Source organism: Bombus pascuorum, chromosome 14 (assembly GCF_905332965.1).
Source record: "Bombus pascuorum chromosome 14, iyBomPasc1.1, whole genome shotgun sequence".
NCBI classification, from domain to species: Eukaryota; Metazoa; Arthropoda; class Insecta; order Hymenoptera; family Apidae; genus Bombus; species Bombus pascuorum.
The window spans coordinates 3,399,548-3,419,005 of NC_083501.1; the positions used below are offsets into that span (position 1 = coordinate 3,399,548).

Sequence of the window (19,458 nt, forward strand, 5' to 3'; positions counted from 1 at the left end):
GTTTCGCAAAAATTTGACATTCTCTCGCGTTTTCGCTACGAGAATTTCCTAAACATCGCGATCAGAAACCGAAGAATAAAATACAGAAGTAGAGGAAAAAGTGTAGAAGAAAGAAATTTAGAAGCTAGAAATTACAATGTCGAATAGGGAGATTAAATAATTGGACGATTTTACGAAGGTCGCAGAAAATCTGAAGCTCGAAAAGTGTAGAAACCCTAAAGTTAAACTGCAGTTTAAAAGGCCAGATAGCCAAAGAAACATTCGCAACTTTTTCAATTCTTAACATTTTTTGCACCAACAAAACCCATTCAACACAGACGGAAAGCAAAATAAATAAAGAAAGAAAGATAAATATTCACAAAAAGGGTTATCATTTATTTTAAAATTACCATAAAAAGTAGTAAATTTAAGCAAAAGTAGTAAAATTATTCTTCATTTTGATACGGTGGTATCGATAAGTAAAAACGTGGGCGCGACGACTCTCCTGCACCTTCTACCCCCAAAAAATTGAACCTAGCGCTGCCAGGTGTAGAGAATCCGCGACGTCGCATTACCCCCACTACCACTCTGCTGTCCCCATCGCGTCTACGCTGTAGACAAATGGAGGTGGAGGGGGTAAATAACGTTGTCGCTGTGGACGCGCCGCGGAGAGACGTAAAACGAAATTCATGCCACGTGACAGAAGCAGCGTAGAGGGGGTAGAGTGGTAGTGGGGGTACGAGCAGGCAATCGCCTGACAACTCTGATCTAATCTGACCTAATCCAGATCTAATTTTAAGTTAATCAAAAATGCGATTGGATTAGATCTGGGTTACCTGGGTTACGTAAAAAGAAAAAAAAAAAAAAAAGATCTGGATTACTTACACTCTATTAAATGTAAATATCCGGCAGATTATGTGCTTTCGCGTAAACTATTTTTGTTAACGAGATACTCAAGTATAAAGCCTTCGCGATACTACTCAGGCTGATTACATTGAGAATATATCGAAAGATTATCGAAATTGTGGTGGCTCCCTTTTAGCGAATATTCAAATTGAAAGAAAGAAATTTGTAAATGGACGTTCACAGCTCCTGAACACTCCAAGGGAATCTCCCATAAAACAGAAAGAAACATAAAATTAGAAGAAGGAAGCTGGTTCTAGAAACACAAAAATTACCAGATGTACAATGAAAGACGAAAGGAAGCTCAAAGGATAAGCAGTCGATGCTATAACAAAATGCACTGGAATATAATAAAAAATAAATTGTAATTGACAAGAGCACTTCTAAATTATTGACGCGCTACAATTTCAGAGAATGAGTTATAATTGACAAAATTAAATAAATCATAACCAGATATACTGTCAGATGACTGTCACCAATGTAATTAAAAAATATTCGGTATATCCAAGTTACTGTTAATATAGCGTAGCCGTTATAAACAAATATGAATTTTAAACTTTAAACTAACCGAACCAACGCAAACCAAAGCAAATCAAATTCCTGCCACAAAAGAAGAAGGAAACACGGCATAGAAAGAAGAAAAGTTTTCCAATTTCATACAATTCCTAAATTTTATATTTCTTTCGTGCTTTTGCCACTCGGCAAAGGGTTGAAAGGGAAACGAAGCCGAAGGGTTGCTCCGTCACTGACGACGCTGGAATCGGTATTTTCCCATGTTACTATTTTCATGGCGTGCACCGTGCTATTTTCGTGGTGGCAAGTCCGAGAAAAGAGGGTTGACGAGGGCTACCAATAAAACTCACCCCCGACCCAACCCCCGAAGCTCTCGGGGCGGCCTCTCGCGTAATCGATAGCGGTCGCACGTGCGATCACGGACAGGCTACACGTTGCCCTTAGTTAAAAAGGAATGCTCCTCCGCGTAGTATCGTTGCTCAAGGTCGTTCCTCGGATACAATCGAACACACCTTTCGCCTGGCTTTTCATTCAACTCACGCGTATTCGCGTGGATCTTTGTGCGTGTGCGCGTATCGCGAATCTTTCGATACACAGACAGTATCAGGTGGAGTTAGGTAACAAATATTGGGATCGTTGGTTTCCATACGTTTCTCGTAGTTTCACGAAGGTACAGTGGAAGACAAAAGAAAGTCGGAAGGATAACGAGACGGAAAAAGAGTAGAATTTTAGGAAGACGAGCTGCAATTGGCAGGGATAATGAGATTGCTGAAACACTGCAATTGTAGAAGAACGAGTTGTAGTGGACGAGAATTAAATTACCGAAACACTGTAATCCTAGGAAATGAGTTGTAATTGACAAGAACGGTTAAATTATCGAGACGTTGCAATTACAGAAGAATGTAGAGACGTAGCTGACGAGAACAATTATATCGTTGGAAGGCTGTAATTTTAGAAAATGTGTCATAATTGACGCGGCCAATTAAACTATCGCAACGTTGTAATTTTCGAAAACGAGTCCGTAATAAAATTAAATTATCGAAACACTGTAATTTTAGCAGGTTGAGTGGTAGTTGACAGGAACAATTAGATTACTGAGACACCACGATTTTCCAGCAACGAGTTATACTTTGACGAGGATAATTGAATTATGGCTAGATATAAAAATGTTCCATGCTCCAGAGTCGCTATTAATTTTAAATTAACAATTGTTTATCGCCATTAGGTTAGTTAATTAATTAAGTCGTTGGAGGTAAATATGAATTTGAAATTTCGTCTTATCCACCACTGTACCTACAGAAATGAAATTTACACGCAAGTCTGTGTCATCGAGCAAACATTACAACGAACACGCTATTTTTGATATTCTGTATACTTTCACGTACCAATGCTTGTATCTTTAAATTTCCCATAAACGCGTACAAATCCGCGGTCTAATAATAAACAGCTGAAAAATTCAATAATCAATTGCACGTAGCCAAAGCTGCCTTCTTAATTGATAGTTAATTATATATTAATTGATATATATAATATATATTATATAATAGATATAATTAATTGATAGATAATTATACGTTTTTGTGCACCTTGTTAAACATACAAAAACCGATTCTTTACAACGTTTCGTAGATTTATCGTATCTCAGCTTACTGCTATAACGAATAATTTACTAATTTACTAATTTGCTAACTCAGCAATTTCTGTGAAACGTATGCCAGCGATAAACAGCAGCGATAACTTGTACGTAAATTCTCGGATTAATTTCATATTTCATGGTATGTTGTTATAATCATTACATGGAAATCTTGTCATAATGTTAACAAAATATCAAAATGTTTTATGTAACGCGTGTAATGTATCGATGAAAAAGTTTCTTGCCGATGTGTGTATAATTTCGTGTGCCGCTGTACACGTGAGTTTGTGATTGATGAAGATAACGACGATGATGAGGCATGATCGTTTGAATGGCGATGAAGAATAATAGTCGAAGGTGAAATATCAGGATACCAGACGATTGATAAACGCTCGCGTGGGCATCGATAAACACCTACACGCCAACTTCATTTTATGCGAGCTGGTCTTCTAAGACGTGTGTATAACGGGTGACTCGAGAGAAAGGTGTGTTTTCGTCCTTTTTTGATGCTATATGTAATAATTGTTGGAATACAACGATATTTCACGCATAGGCACAAATACCCTTACACAGACACTCACACAGGCATTTGAACAGGACACTTACACAGGTCATACCCATTACTGTATAGAGAATGGGGTTCAAAATATTTAAGGGATCATGGATCATTTAAGTTCGTAGAATTTCTCAGGTTTAAGACAGGCGAGACGTAAACACGAAAGTATCGCGTTACGTCTTTCGTCGCTTCTGAACATGAACACCCTGTATGTAGGTAATTTAATTCACGTTAGCTTATGGATTATAGATTATAGGTCGCGTGTATGCAAATTTCTGTAGAATGTACAGGATGCTTCGACTAAATGGAATTAGTCGAGTATCTGCCTCGTTCATTGTCCAATGAAAATCTTCTCGGTACACAGTTCTATTGTTTCAAGAGTCACGTGTAACGCCGAAAAGAATCTTTTCTGAAGTTTGATCTTTTGACGAGAAACCTGAAGGTGTATCGATGTATAGCAGCAAATGTCCGATAGAAATATTTTTTTCATAGAAACACATCGTAAAACGATGTTTCTCGTCGCGGACGTGGATGAAAAATTTCTCCATTATTTTTATCGAACGCTCGAATTATTCAAATACGATCCAAAGTAAAGATAATTTCATTATTTTCATCGAATACTCGCATAATCTCGACCATCTAATATCAACTGTTTTCTGAAACGAATGGCCACTCGATTTTTCGTCTGCTTGGATATAACGTTATTCGAGATGGTTTCTTCCAATTTACCGTGAAATATCGACCGTGATATAAATGTTTTAGGACGTGTATAAACCGACGGAGGCTAGCACTGGGTCGTGAAACGTCTGAGTAGCTTGGTGCACTTGAAACTGTGCCAATCCTCGAAACCGAGTTCCGCTGGCTGCATAATAAAACGATCAGATCTGGTGGAAAAGGGCCAATGTCAATATCTTGGACCGCGTACGACAGTCAGGGAATGCGCGTGGGCTCATTCAGCCGCGTTCCACGAGTTTTGCAACTCCCTCGACGCGAATAAAAACTCTGAGACAATCGAACTGTCTTTGTGCCTCATTGCAGTTCACCTGTGGAAACAGTAAAAATAGAATGTCGTGGTTCTAGTTGCTTGGAATTATTAAATATAAATAATTAGAATTAATAACACACGATTAACGTCGCTGCCTTTTTCGAATCGTTTTATGTTATCGAAATGTTTAACTTTGAAAAAGGAAAAAAGAAGAAAGAACGAAACAGTTCTTCTTCCTGACGCACGTGAATTTAGGGTTTCGATCTTGTGATAATCATTGCGACAATGCGTATATAATATTTTTGAGAGCGTAACTAAGAAGGTAAAACCTCGGTGGAAAACTGTTTTACCTACCGAATAGTGTAGAAAGCACTGTACTTTATTGGATATCGTGTGTGCATTTCGTGGAACGTTGCACCTTCAAATTTTCTATAAATACGTAATACACGTACGTGAAAATCCGCAGTTTAGCGATAAAGCCATTTTTAATATTATTTACGAGTCTTCTTGGTCGTTGAGAGAAGATGGGGATATCAAAATTGGAGAACCGTGCCAGAGCTGAAATAATAGAAGAATTATACGTTGGAGGTTTTCATTGGTATTCCAATGTGAATTTATTTTATCTTTTAGTTGAAAGATTTATACAAAGTTTACACGAAGATTCTTAAGAAAATTACTAATAAAAGTGGTTCGCTGAGAACCAAAACTTTGCTGGACCGTCTAAAAGATATCATAAAAATAAACAAAAATCTCGATAAAACAGTTGCACACTATATGAAGAATACAAAATTGTTTTTATCAAACAACAATTTATTTGATTTATTGTATCCACTTGTTTCTTATCCTTTACGTGATAATTCCTTTGTTCAAACTTTTGGTTATTTTTACCATAGTTTTTGGATGATCTTCGTCACAACATTTGTCACACATTTTCTTAAGAATTATCGTATCGACGTTTAAATCGGCAAAAAATAATGAATTCATGCTGAAACGGCAAATGATACAATCAGTAAAAGATCTCAATGACGAGAATCTCTTTTATTTCACTCTGAATTTATCGTTTCTTTCAATTTAAACGTTTATACAAACATTGCTAACAAAACCACCTGTTTTGCTAAAAATCAGATGTTCCTTATCTCCCGCAGCCAGCCAAAAAATAACCAACAAGATCCCAACGAAACTGTTACTACGCGAGAAATAAAAAATTATTTACATACTCGTCCGACTTATCACACCGATTTATTTTTAACACGCTAATTCTCTTGTCTACACTGTCGATCGTTTTTAGGCTCTGGGTTTTCAACCGCCGGAAAAAAAGCGTCCTTTTTTATCGAAACATTTATCAGCCGTTTTTTTTTTAAACCTTCGTACCGCCGTGCAAATTAACAAAAATAATAAATTCAGTCTAAATTGCGAAACGAAAGAATCGCAGTGGAGACGAGCTTTTGAGAAAATGCGAATGCGAAGGGATCACGGGTCGAATATAAACGTTCCATTTTCCGCATTTACCGGTTCGTATCGCATTCTAATTTCGTTCTGGCGTAACGATTATTCGAAATGGAACTGAACCGCCGGGCTGTTTCGTCATCGGAGTGGCAGGAAACGCGCGGACAAGTCGCAGGAATGGTACTATTGATTTTTGGCTGCTCCTTTTTCGACCCCATCCGTCTGCGATTCTGTCCCCTCGAATTATTCGCCATTGCTTCCACTGCACACCCCCTTGATACGTGCATTTTATTCAACGCCGTGTGTTCTCTCGTCACGTTTGCCGACTGCCAGCGAAATAAGTGGCTTGGAAAGAAACAACCGCCCGCCTTCTAATTGCGCTCGCTGTAACGTCACACGTTGACAAATTTCGTTAAAAAGACGAATTCGTTGCTGCACAGTTTTCGTTCTACCCGGCCATTATTTTCTCCTTAGGCTCTTGCCGCGTCGGAAATATTATTAGGTTGGCAACTAAGTGATTGCGGATTTTGTCAATACCAACTAATGACAAAATCCGCAATCACTTAGTTGCCAAGCTAATATTATCGAAGGTATTTCTCCTATAAATTTCATCGATTGTTTTTCCTAATTTTGCTATATCGTATGTATTCGTATTCTCGAAGCTTAGCTGTGCGACGAGAAGAAAGTAAGACATTTAGATACTACGCGTTTCGTGTACTTCGCACTAGACGAATCAGCTAATGACGAATTGCTTGTACACGTGGCAAAGATCGATCTAACGTGATCGAATGTTGTAAACTCTGTCGGAAACAAAGAACAACGTGGAAATACTATACAGCGATAAGAAACAAAAACCTACAGAGACGCGGTAACTGAGAACGCTTTTATGTTGCAGTCGATTTGACGAGCAATAGTCACAGGCACTTGGATCGTTGAAAGTAAAATTCTATCACCGTTGGAACTCACCGTGTAACTGTTGAGAATTGTGGATCTTAATCACCGAAATAAATGTATAGGAACAATTAGATTACACTTAGAATTCATATCAAAATAGTTTCAGATTTATTTAATACGTGATTTACAAGATATTCGTGGATATACATTTGCACGCGTCTCGGCACTCTCTTTGTCTCGCCATCTTCTTTACCACATTACCAACGGAACAGTTGCATTCGTCTGTTTTACGAGACGCTGTGCACGTACATACTCCACACACTCATACTCATATATATGTGTCACTACTACGCAGCTAATCTAGTCTAGCACACAAAATTACACATATCTCAATAGTAACAATATAAAATTTATAATAACAATGATATACGTGCGAGACGATATTTTCGGGGGAAAAAAGCTGTGGAGATTGAGAGAGTAGGAAGCATCGGTCGATACTCGCAAGGTTAAGAGTAGGTCACACAAACTTCACCCGTGTTCACCTAATCACAAAAGAGGAATCGAGGAAGCGCTACGTTCGCAAGGCAGAAAGTCACTGTGAAACGTCTACTTAATTGAGTGGATAAAAAGATGAAAACGAAAGGCGAAAACACAACGTTGCGAGCAATCTCGAAACGATTCTGAAGAAGAAAAGTACAAAGCGGTTCTTAACGCTAACTTTACGGGTCAATTTTAGCCCGGTTAATTTTCATTGAATTTAAATAAAAATTCCAAATTTCCTATCAATTTTTCGTTCGTGGTTATTGCTTTCGATCGTCGAATTCTCTGTAGATTCTTATATCAACAAAAATTGAGAAATTGATTAATCGGATAATAGAATCTATTTGCATATACCAGGAAATTTAAGGGATTCTTTCGACGTCGAAATAAAATAGAAATGAAGAATAAAAAATATTGCGTTTTATACTGCAAAAGCGACTGACCTGCTCGTCAACGCCCAGCCCAAACTGCTAATTGCAGTCAGAAATTTGAAATGTGGACAATATGCTTGTTTTATGACGTAGAAAGGATGTTTGGATCCCAAACGGGTAACGAGAAGAGGGTAATATTTTTTTAAAACAGTTTGATCGTATTTTTATATTTACTGCAATTGGAGACTCGGCATATGAACTGCTCGTTAAAAATAAACAAACAGGTGTTCGAACGTTTCTCGAAATTCGACTCTCTTGGGGGGTGAGGGAGGGTAGGTTTCTCTCTTTTAAGAGATAACCATATCTTTCGTACCGACTGAAGTTAAAGATGTGAAATTCGGCACGTGAACTCCTCGTTAGAAATAAACATGTGTTTAAGCACTTTTCGAAATCCAATCCTTATGGGAGTGAGAAAGAGTACGTTTTTTTCCTCTTCCAAGAGATAATCGTATCTCTATGTTCGTTAAACTTAGACACACAAAATTTGACATGTGAACTTCTCATTGAAAATAAACAAACACGTGTCTGAGTGTTTTTCGAAGTTTAACTCCAACAGGGTGTCCAAACAGAAGGTTGTAAACATAAATTGGAATACTTGTGCGTGAGAAGCAGCGGACATTCAGCTAAATGGATATAAATCCGCCTACTGATACAATGTAAATATCGTAAATATGATAAATAATATCTATAACCAAACAACAACATATTGTAGTAATATAATATGCTTATATATAATATAATTATGTAACATAAATGTTACATTTGCAGATTTGGAAATCGGATTATCAACCCTCTAATTTTGCCCACGGTTCTCTAGAATTAAAGATTTTCTCATTTTTTGCTATTTCTCCTCCGAATCTCTCAAATTAAACATTCTATGCTAATATTATTACATGTAACTATACAAAATTATTAATTTTAAGTAAATTCTAACCTCTCTTTTTTTTTCTTTTTAAATACAATTTCTACGTTGCATCGAATATTCAACAAAAATCATCGACGATAATAATCGACCTATATTTCGATCACACATACACACGCACACACACAGAATTAAGTATCTCGGATCTTTTCGAAATTTAATTACATAGGTAGGTTTTACGTGACGTACCGTACGATTGGAAACTTTGATCGGTAAAATTCGTAGCATAATATTAAGATAGACGTTACGCAAAGTTGCGCTAGGTCCAATTAACGCAGGATTCGATTGTTTCGGTGGAAAAAGGGAAACGCGAAATGGACGCCAGGGTTGCCAACGAAATTTCAATTTCGGGCCCGGCTAACGCCGCCAGCTACGATGCTACCAAACGAAAATATCGGAAATTATTTTATAACTACGTCTGTCCCTCTTCTATATGCGTCGGAACAACTCTGATTTAATTGCAAACGCCAACACGAAAAAAATACAAATTTCGTTGTTAAAACTGGAGGTACTCGTTGTGTCGTCGGGGGTGGACTGGCGAGATAATTTTCTACGTTTCGTGAACGTATAAAATGACGAACGAAAATACACAGTACGATACTATATATTTTCAAACGATTATAATGTGTGTGTGTATGTGTAGATTATTCAAATAGATAGATTTTTTTGTATCATTGTACGATAAGTTTTAATCTTATCTTTAAATATGGAACGTAAGAATAAGATTCAAACGAGATAGACGTTTTGTATTCTTGAGATATTTTCGATATTATTCCTAAATTGACGAAGAAACCAGTTCTGCTGGTGGTGACCGAGTGGGTCCATTTTCTCATTGCCTGTTTCAAAAATTCTTGCCGTTTCTACAACTCACAATCTACGTACGATACGATCCAACGAAAGAATCGTTCTTATCACGGCAATAAATTTCGGTCGTTATTAACCTCTGCAATCTGAAAAAATTAATATCCATTCTTTCTCTGGATAAATATTATAATTCTGAAAGATACAGGGCGAGGCGCCTGGAACAGGCCACCCGAACGTCTCAGCTGTTATCGGCGGATAGTTAGTTAGGCGCAAATTTAGTTGGCCTGTTTTTAGGGGCCTTTATTTATTTTCCTTATATTTACGTAAAATTTCGAGATGCACAAGAAGACGTTAAAATGTACAAGACACAGCTAACGCGCAGAGATATACAAAATACTTAAAATATCGTACTTGCTGTAATATTTCGTGGATAAACAAATTTTCTACCTGAGCTTCCTTCTCCTTTTTTGACTCATCTCTATGAAAGTATAAATTTGCATCTAATAATAACGTCCGGCTGGCGCTTATCAGCCCAAAAAACTCGATAGAAAGAATATGTGCAGTCGAGTTACCGAATTTCCCTAGGCAACTGGCCAATGTAACTAGGAACAATTCGCCGACGATCGGGCCCGATGATTCCCCTAGAGGCACTCGGAATAATTCCCCTAGGAAGAAGCGAAACATAGAAAACTCTCCAAAAGTGTATTCCAACGATTTCTCTAAATTCGCAGGAAAATAATTGCCCGCTAAACGAATCAAGGGTACCCCATGAACATCGCTTTACGATAATTCTGGCGCGTGTTACGACGAAACGCACGGCGGTGATTTTATGTTTTATGCGGGTCGAGGGGCGAAAGAAAAAAAGAAAGAAAAAAAGAGAACTGGCAGCAGCCGTACGAGGCTCATGGGAAACAAATCGACAGACGGAGGAACACACCATGGGTGGCGTATATATTGATCGACGAGGGAGGGTGGACTTTATAACGTGCGTACCACCCTAGCGCCGCTAGGGCGCAACATATAATTTTCATGAGACTGCCATATAACGCGTTTCCTGTCAAACGCACAAACTTATCCGAGGCCCGCGTCGTACATGCCTGCTCGGCAATTATTCACGGCCATTACGGTTTTGTTTCCATCCACCAGCAGCCCTTCGTGTTCCGTCATCCTATAGCTATAATTTCGACGACAGTCCTTTCGAGGAAGAAACTAGGTGGACACGGTTTGACGATTTTTATAGCTTTCGGATGATCGTTGTAATTCTTCATAGTGGTAATTGGCAAAAAAAAAAAAAAATTGTTTTTTGGGGGCAGGATGATAAGTAAGTTAGCAGAGCAATGTTTTTAGCGTTTTTAATTTTACACTCGAACGCCCTTCTAACTTTATTATTCTAAATTTTTCAAATATCGCAAAGTACATGACCAATGATGCTGAGTTTTAATAAAATCGTCGTATGCATAGGTGAAATTCTCATGATAGTACTTTTGCGGAGAAGCTAGGAGAAATATGAAGAATAATAGACAATTTGTGTTTTTCATGGGTTTCCGGTGATCACCGTGGTCTTTGAGAACGATAGTTGGCAAATTTTTTGTAGGAAACGATAGACAAATTTTTCGTCTACCAATTTCATTTCTACCAATTGTTCCATGCTTCTAATTCTGAACTCGGGTAATCGATTGTTCGAAATTTCCCAACCATTGTAGATTACGATAGCAAGTTTTAATGAAAGCGTTGCACGTACGGATCCAATCTCGGTGATATACATTTGGGGAGAAAGTAAGAGGAATGGTGAAACATGAAGAACAATAAAAATGGTTTGGGTCTTTTTATGGCTTTAGATGATCACTATAATTTTTCTTAGACGATAAGAGAAAGAGAGAGAGAGTGAGTGATAAATTGGAAAATTTGTTTTTAGGGAACGACAAATTTTTCAAGGTCTCGGTGATAAATTAAGTTAATACACATACTTTTCTTTCTTCTAAAAAAATTTTCGTAAAAATCGAGCTACTATATATAAAATATGAAATACCGACAATAAATAAAAAAAAAAAAAAAAAAAAAAAAAATAGTAAAAACAGCTAGAAAAAGTTCAAGAATAAAAAGTACTTTGTGGCTCAAAAATCTCAACTGAAATGCAACGAAATTTCCAGGAATTATTATTTATTGATTAGAGGATTTATATCAGCTGTGGGAGGAGGATCAATTAGGGGCGTGATTCGGCGCCTATCGATCAACGACACAACGTATTAAATACAACATTGTAATCCAATAAGACGACAAATCACTCACCACGCGCTTTGGATTTATCGAAAAGACGATTTCGCGAGGAGAACATGAAGTATTCTCAGAAGTCCTCACTGACCCTCATTTTTCTTTCTTCAATCTGACCTCCATAACTCTATCGTATATTATATCTTTCCTCTCTTTCTGTCTCCTTTCGTTTCACCATCGCAAACGAACCAGCGTGTCTCCTTGCGTTTAAAGCTGGCCCGAAATATCTGCATCGTTATATAGTAAATTTGTAATTTTGCTGCTGCCTGCTAATCGTGGATCATCGAGATCGCCGAAACCTTCGTACGTCCATAAATATTACAGTACCGTACTTTAGACATCTTACGATACGAGCCGCGTAACGTAAACGCGATGTAAATCAATTCTTCGCGCATTTGATTTAACACCACATCACGAGAGCATGACCTTCATCCTGTTTCGTGCAGAAGTAAAAGTAAGCGTAGGTAAATCTTGGTTAGTTTCTCGCTGAGAATCGTCCGCTCCACGCTTTACAGAATTCTCATTTTACCTCTCATTACTCGGTAATCAACTTCTCTTTGACTTACACCGCTTTTGCATATGCAGCGGCTCGTATATTTTCACGTTGCGCGTATTCCACGCATCTCTAAATTTTTACATTCGCCACAAAATCGTAGTCCAGCAAAAAGCGAAGTCCAGTAGTACGCGAAGTAAGCGTAGTCCACTCGTCGATAATAATCGATCCTCATAATCGATCCTGAATCACATTTAGTGCCACAGTAAACACATAGAGAACGCTATGTATCTACCGAGTATTATACCAAACGCTATACTTCACGTATCTCTATACTTTTTTGCACGTTACGTGTATTGCACGAATTTTCAAGTTCTTAAACTTTCTATATATGCGCAAAAAAAAGAACGAAATAAAAATCCGCAAGTTGTTCGTCAACGATAACAATACTACTAACAGTAATACTATTAATAGTAATCGATTCTGAGGATCATGGAAACCTTCGTCACATCAAACGCGGAACTGAACGCCAGCGTCGGTTTTCTCGGCAAAGTTCCTCTCGCGAGGCCAACATATCGCAGTGTGTATGATAATGCAGATAAGATAATGTGGCGGAGCATTTCTTATTTTCCCCACCGTGTTATTTTTTTCTTTTCCTCTGAACCCCGCGGCGCTCTCAACAGCTAAGAAAGATTCTCGCGATCAGAGTCGTGGTGCGCGCTTCGTCGTCTCCCTTTCTCTCTCTCTCCCTCTTTCTCCCTCTCCTTTTCTCTTTCTCTCCCTCCTCCTCTCTCCGCCATCTTCGATATCGCCTCTCTCCTTTTTCTATTCGGCCGTTTGCATGTCGTGTTTCCGTTCGATCGACGGATTTCCGGGTGTTGGTCACTTTTTCGCTACCATGTGCTTCCAATGGGACGTGTTCCAACGGAAATGCAACAGCTACAGGTAACGAGCACGGCGAGCCACAACGGTTGTTGCTTCTTCTTCCTTCTTCGATAACGTTTGTGAAAATCGCGTTATCTCGTTGCAGTTAGTCACAGCAGACTCGAATAGTGGCGCGGGGCTATGGCCGATTCGCCTACTAATCGGCATTAGCTTTTATGGGTTTATCTAACGCTATTGTAAATCGCGCGGAAGATAACGGCGAGAAAAATAGCACCTTTAAGACCAATACCTCGCGGCGATTAGAATCGGCCGTTGCGTTACGCGTTCACAGTCGTAAAATCGAGCACACGATCGACCAAGCTCGAAGTTGAGATGTCGCTTGGCATCGATAGTGGAAACACGACTCGACAGGTGTACGTTTCAAAGGACAGCGCGCTGCCTGAGTCAGCGCCGTTGTAAAACTAAGATCTGGTTGATAGCGGCACAGCTGATAATTTCGTTTGTGACGGAAACTCATGGAATTGTAAATACGTCGTTTTGCGCGAGGGAGAGCAAACCTTGTGCTCGATAGGAGCAAATTTTCAGAAGATTCTTCGAGTATCGATGCCCCGAGCAACGATATCGAAACGTAACGCGAACATTCGGAAGAATACTTTTATATTATGTATACTATGGGTTTCTATATTTATATTATGTTATATACTCGTGTACTGGGAGGTTCGCGCGATTCCTTGGTATTATAGCTCCGCTGCCAGTGTTAGGGAAAACGTCGAAGGAGAAGGACGAATTGTTCGAAGGGTACTACATTCGTAGCACCGTGCGTTTTTAACAATTTTTTTAACAATTGCGTGATTTTCCTAAATGCAAAATCGCCTACTTTCTTCTTTACACGGATAAGTTCTTCTCGTTATTCTACGAAAAAAGAAACTGGTTGGTTTAAGAGATATTTTAACTTCGATCTCACTGGTAGAATATCACATGACAAACAGGATAACGCGATACTCTCGTATTTACGTCTTCTGTGTCCTGCACGTTACAAATTCTAGGAGATTGAAGTCGAAATATCTCGGGTAACTAATCGTTCTTCCCGGCATTGTACGTCGATGCAAAAATAGTGTGTATTTCCATTTAAGAAAAATAATGCCATCGTTGATTGCATATGCACCACTGCAATTCTAATAAAACGTGGCCCATCCCGTAGATATTTCACAGTTAGTTAGTTGACTTATTATTAACGTTTTCGATGAATATTCAAGCAATTGTTTTTCTTTTTTTGTTACAGGTAAGCCCGAATTCGATAAAAGATTCAGTTCAAAGTTCAGTCACGGCTGTCGAAGATTTAGTATGGAAAGTGAGTATTCCCCTGAAAGACATTGGTCCAAGTGGTGGGGGGTCGTTTCCTACTAACCTCGAGGGAGACATTGATTTCGTACAGGCTATAGCGTTCAGTTTCTGTAATCAAATATTTTAGGTTTGCAGAGTGGTAAAAAATGATGCGATTTTCAATTCTAAATAATTTATCAACGTATACATAGTAGAACTTGACAGTGTACAAGGATCGTAGTGATTTATAATACCTTCTCTATTTAAACATTATTTTTTAAACATTATTTTGATTTTGCATTGTTATCGTATCACTTTCTTCTTCTTTTCGAATGATAATTTCCGAATCTAGAATTATCTTTAGTTAAAATACACTTTGGCAGACGTTTGATCAATCCTAACGTAACGCTGAACAATAATTTTCGAGTTTAGAGTAAATTTACAATTAATTCAGAACTTACTGAAGTGTATTTTAATTAGAGATAATTTTAAATTCGAAAATTATTATTGAAAAAGAAATTTCGGATAAGAAGATGATACAAGAGTAATACAAAATGAAAATAGTGCTTAGAAAAAGTAAAAGTTAGAATTCTAAATTAATTTAGAATTATCTTTCGGTCGAATAGCATTATTTCAATCGAAAAACGCAATCGAGTATCGTAACAAGGATAAGAATACGATAAGGAAAATATTGTTGGTGTCTTTTGTGGACCTTGCAGATTTTTGATAAATTTTCTAGATTTTTAATTCGCTACCAGCGTAGCAATTCGTTTAATCGAAAACTTCTCTGAACAAGGTTTTTAATTTAAAGCTTGTCTAAGCGGTGTCTCTAATTTAAAACTTCTCTAAATAGTGCAGGCTACACTATACAATGGGGGTGACTATAGTTACCCCTATATTCACCCTATCAAGACCGAAGGATGGCAAAAGTCACGCATTATGGGTGTCGAATTTTCTCCGTAGTTTCCAAGAGTATAATACTTCTCTTGCAATCGATATATCGCTCTCTCTCTCTCCCTCTCTTTCTCTTTAACTCGAAACTAGCTAACTCGTTCGCCTGACTTATATTTCCTACATATTGTACCGCATACTAATCATTGTATTATTCTATCTTATCATAGCACAATGATTTTTGACGAATTTTGGAAAATCATTCTGTATATTAATTTTTGTCACATTAGTCGCAAAAGCTTTACGTTCTAATTAGTTCGCGAATTTTCACGCGTTTGTGAGAAACTTGAAGATGCAAAACTACACGAACGTGCATACACATAATAATGTGTGAATATCCAAAGCGTAGTGTTTGCTATGGAATTTAAATATAGTAATCGTTATATAGTTTTTATCGTTATATTCTATTAGACAATGAGATATTGGGATATTTCTACGCCATTTGCAATTTTATGTTCCACGCCTTTGTGTCTTAGTTATGACTCACGTGTCTAATTCACGTAAGATACAAGTCCGATTTCTTTGAAACAAATAAATATCTACACCAAGCGATACATATATCGCGAAATATCTATAATCGATCTATAAACATAGTTTATAACGTTAGGTAAACCTATTTCTATTTCTGTCTATGAGTTTCGAATTATATTCATAAAAATATGAATTTGCTTGCATAGATATCGACGCTTCACTCGCAAGAGAGAGAGAGAGAGAGAGAGAGAGAGAGAGAGAGAGAGAGAGAGAGAGAGAAAGAGAAAGAGAGAGGGAGTTCATCTGACGGTTCATTAACCCCGCTAGTGTATACTACCCTTTTAATTCCCATAAAAGACATCAGAGCTATTTTAACCAATGAAATTAGACGGCGGAGCGTATTTAGCTCGAAATTGCGAATCGCTGGGAGAACGAGCAGAGGGAAAATTACAATTTAACTAGGTTCTCGTGTCCGCGTTACGATTCCACCGTACGTGGATGGAACACAATGAACCACCGGCACGTCGCGTTACGTGTTATAATCCCGTGGGAGAAGACGGACTTAGTTTAGACTTTAAGGGTGGCGAGGTGAAGGAGAGAGAAATTTAATTACAAGAAGCTGGACTCGTGTCCGCTGCCCGCAGCTTTTCACCTTCTTCCACCTTCTTACATTCTCGTTCAGAAACTCGTTCGCATAAAAAGTACAAAATTTGGAACCTCCTTTAGGTATTTCGATCACACGGTTTCTTTTCTTTTCTTTTTTTTTTTTTTTTTTTTTTTTTTTGGATTGTGGAAAAAATGTTTCTTCTATTATCGAGAATCCAGGCGACGTATATATACGTTCTGTATATTTCAATCGAATCGGAGGAAAGTTTACTGTCAGTTTCGTTGCGTAGTTGTCTTAGTTGTTCATCTACGAATTGCCTTGTTCTCGATATTGGAGCTGCGGATTCGAAATTACGCCGAATTAATAAACATCGAATGCGAAAAAATTGTTCCTAAAAATTTTTATTTTTGCCCTGCAAATTCTGCCGCTTCGAAGGCTTGTCGAACAACAGCATAAACGAAAACGCAAACATCTTCTATTCTAAAACAACATAAAGACGTTAAAGCAGAAGGAAATGAAAGCAAGTGGAAAAAGTATGCATTTTGCTCGCGAGTATCGCCCGCAAAGGCGCTGTCCTAGAAAGCGGTGGATTCCCTGGAAACGGCAGCGATAGTTTATTCGTGTCACAACGTGACCACGTTGCCACGATCGATCCGCCGACGTAACACGATTTCGTCGATGCAATCGAAACTCGATTCCTCGAGCGTGCTCGAATTTCCATGAATCCTGGCCACTTCGAGAATTCGTGAGATCGGCTTTCTAGGGAATTTCGTCGGGCCTCCCTGTCCTCGGAGATAATAAAGAGGGCCGAACGAGCGTCGAGTTGAACGAATTGAACGTCGATGGGAACAGTTGATTGGATTTGTTCAAGCAGTTTGCTCCTAATAAATGCGCAAATTGTCATGCCACGTTTCGCTACTTTAGACCGAGCGAGTGACGATGTTCTTCACCCTAACGTCCTAGTAAAATTAAAATGGCGGAAACGTAGACGAGCATTTGTCTACCGACTGGCAGGCTTACCAACGTCACGTCTTATACGCCGAATCCCGAAAATATAACTTTTCTCCAACTTAGTTTAAATATTTTTTTTGTTATAGTCTCGAACTGTAGCCAATGTTATCGTAAACTCGTTTTAATATAAAACAACAATGATAAACTAACAACGTATAAACTAACCACATTTGCTTTAAACTTGCCTAATAACCTCGGTAAGCGATGCTGTTGACTTGAGAAAAATCTTTTCTCTCGTATCCTCCGTTAAATCAAAAGCAAGAAACGGAATACGATCGAAGCTCGTCGATGCTATTAGAAGAATTAGGGCAGAATAAAGATTCTACTGTATCGACGTGTGTATTTACCGTGTAAACGAATGCTTGAAGACTTCAACGATAAAAGAAATCTACGAATGTGTAATGTCAACGAGAAGAAGAAAACCTAGATTTTGATCTTTCCTCGTGATTTGATTATGAAAAATATATTTAAATACGTCTGGTCTTTTTAAGATAGTTTTTGGCTTAAATAAAGACACGAAGTTGGCAACCGTGTAAAAGAATATGCGGATGGTTTCGCGGCGCATTTTTGCACACGTTTGGTGATTCTAAACGACAAGGCATATTTTTATCAAAATGAAGGTTTATTCGCTCGATGTAAACGCACCATTACGAAGCTTTTTAAGACGATCCTGTGAAAGAAAAGCGAAGAGATAGGGAATTTTCGTTTCGATTACACGAATTAGAAGGAATTCAACAAAGATTTATTTTAACTCTACTGCATTCTTTGGGCAATCTGTTATTCAACCATGTGTTTTTATCGTTAGCTTGCAACTATTAGGATGACATGGAAATGGGTTAATTCCTGGATGAAGCAGCGAGATGTTTCGAGAAGAAAGTTTACTCTGAGATTGTATTTAACTTCTCGATTCGTCTTACAATGGTCAGTTTCGTTTTTTCTTATTTTTTTCCTCTTTTTTTTTTTTTTAAGTAGAACACAGCGTTGCAAAGCGTATTATCGGTAACCAGATGTTGATCTGGCTTGGAGATCGAACTTTGCTTCTCACGAGTGGGTCGGAACTAAGAAAACATCTTGGTGGAAGAAAAAGATGACCCGGTCCACGTACTTGATATACCGCGCTGAAAAAATTGAAAAGGTTCCGTGGGTAGATTTTAGAACGGTCCGTACAAATCCGTTTCGTGATATCGATCCGTTTTATTTCGAAAGCAACAGCGGTCTGCACCAAATAAATCTGAGTCCGAGTTATTAAGAAACATTCCAAGTAAGAAGTATAACGATGTAATGTAACAAACTTAAAAATCCATATATAAAAAATAGAAAGAATTAAAATTTGAAAATTCAAAAGTCTGAAAATTCAAAAAGACAGCGAAACAAAATTCATCATCCGGAGACTAATCCTTTTTCGAGTTTCTCTGTTTCTTCCTTTTGCCAAGTAGTTCGAAAAACGCAAGAATCCTTGCACGCGAGTATCTAAATGAGAGCAACGCTACGCAACTTTAACGACTAACTAACTACTAATAAAGACTTGAAAGGGAAACGCCTGGTAAGAAGAACGATAAGACAAGAATGGGGGAACTCGTGGCAAAATGGCAAAACACCATCTTACGTGAATGCAGAAGGAACGTACGCGAATTAAACTCGACTGTGGCTTTCACAAGAACAGAACAGATATACCTAGTTGTGTTGTAAATATTATAATTATATAATCAGAATTGATCACACCATACGCACAGACACACACACACTTATACACGCGCGCGCGTGCATATTTAATTAACGCTTGCGGACTGTAGACGCGAATCCGCGTTTCATAATACTTCATACGCTTTTCTATAAAAAT

General features: G+C 38.1%; 1 protein-coding gene and 1 long non-coding RNA gene across 8 annotated transcripts in view; one reads left to right on the plus strand and one right to left on the minus strand.

Moving 5' to 3' along the window:
• LOC132914203 (IQ motif and SEC7 domain-containing protein 2) overlaps positions 1–19,458 on the plus strand; it is a 142,397-nt gene that overhangs the window by 44,030 nt on the left and 78,909 nt on the right. The window contains exon 1 of one of the 6 annotated variants that reach the window (XM_060973102.1): positions 3,401–3,513. The exons of 4 other annotated variants lie outside the window; for them this stretch is intronic. Coding sequence is in view for 1 of the 2 variants with exons in the window: in XM_060973100.1 (XP_060829083.1) it covers positions 13,269–13,315 (47 nt within the window). In the remaining variant the exon portion in view is untranslated. Of the gene's footprint in view, positions 1–3,400; positions 3,514–13,253; positions 13,316–19,458 lie in introns of those variants that run through there. One more of the 6 variants, XM_060973100.1, reaches the window with a different exon arrangement.
• LOC132914223 (uncharacterized) lies at positions 1,231–13,126 on the minus strand. Of its 2 annotated transcripts, none has more exons than XR_009659537.1 (3): positions 11,896–13,126; positions 4,924–5,127; positions 1,231–4,627 (listed from the first exon to the last, which is right to left on the minus strand). It is a non-coding gene; the product is annotated as an uncharacterized LOC132914223 (long non-coding RNA). The 2 variants fall into 2 exon arrangements; XR_009659538.1 differs by lacking the exon at positions 11,896–13,126 and adding an exon at positions 6,982–11,881.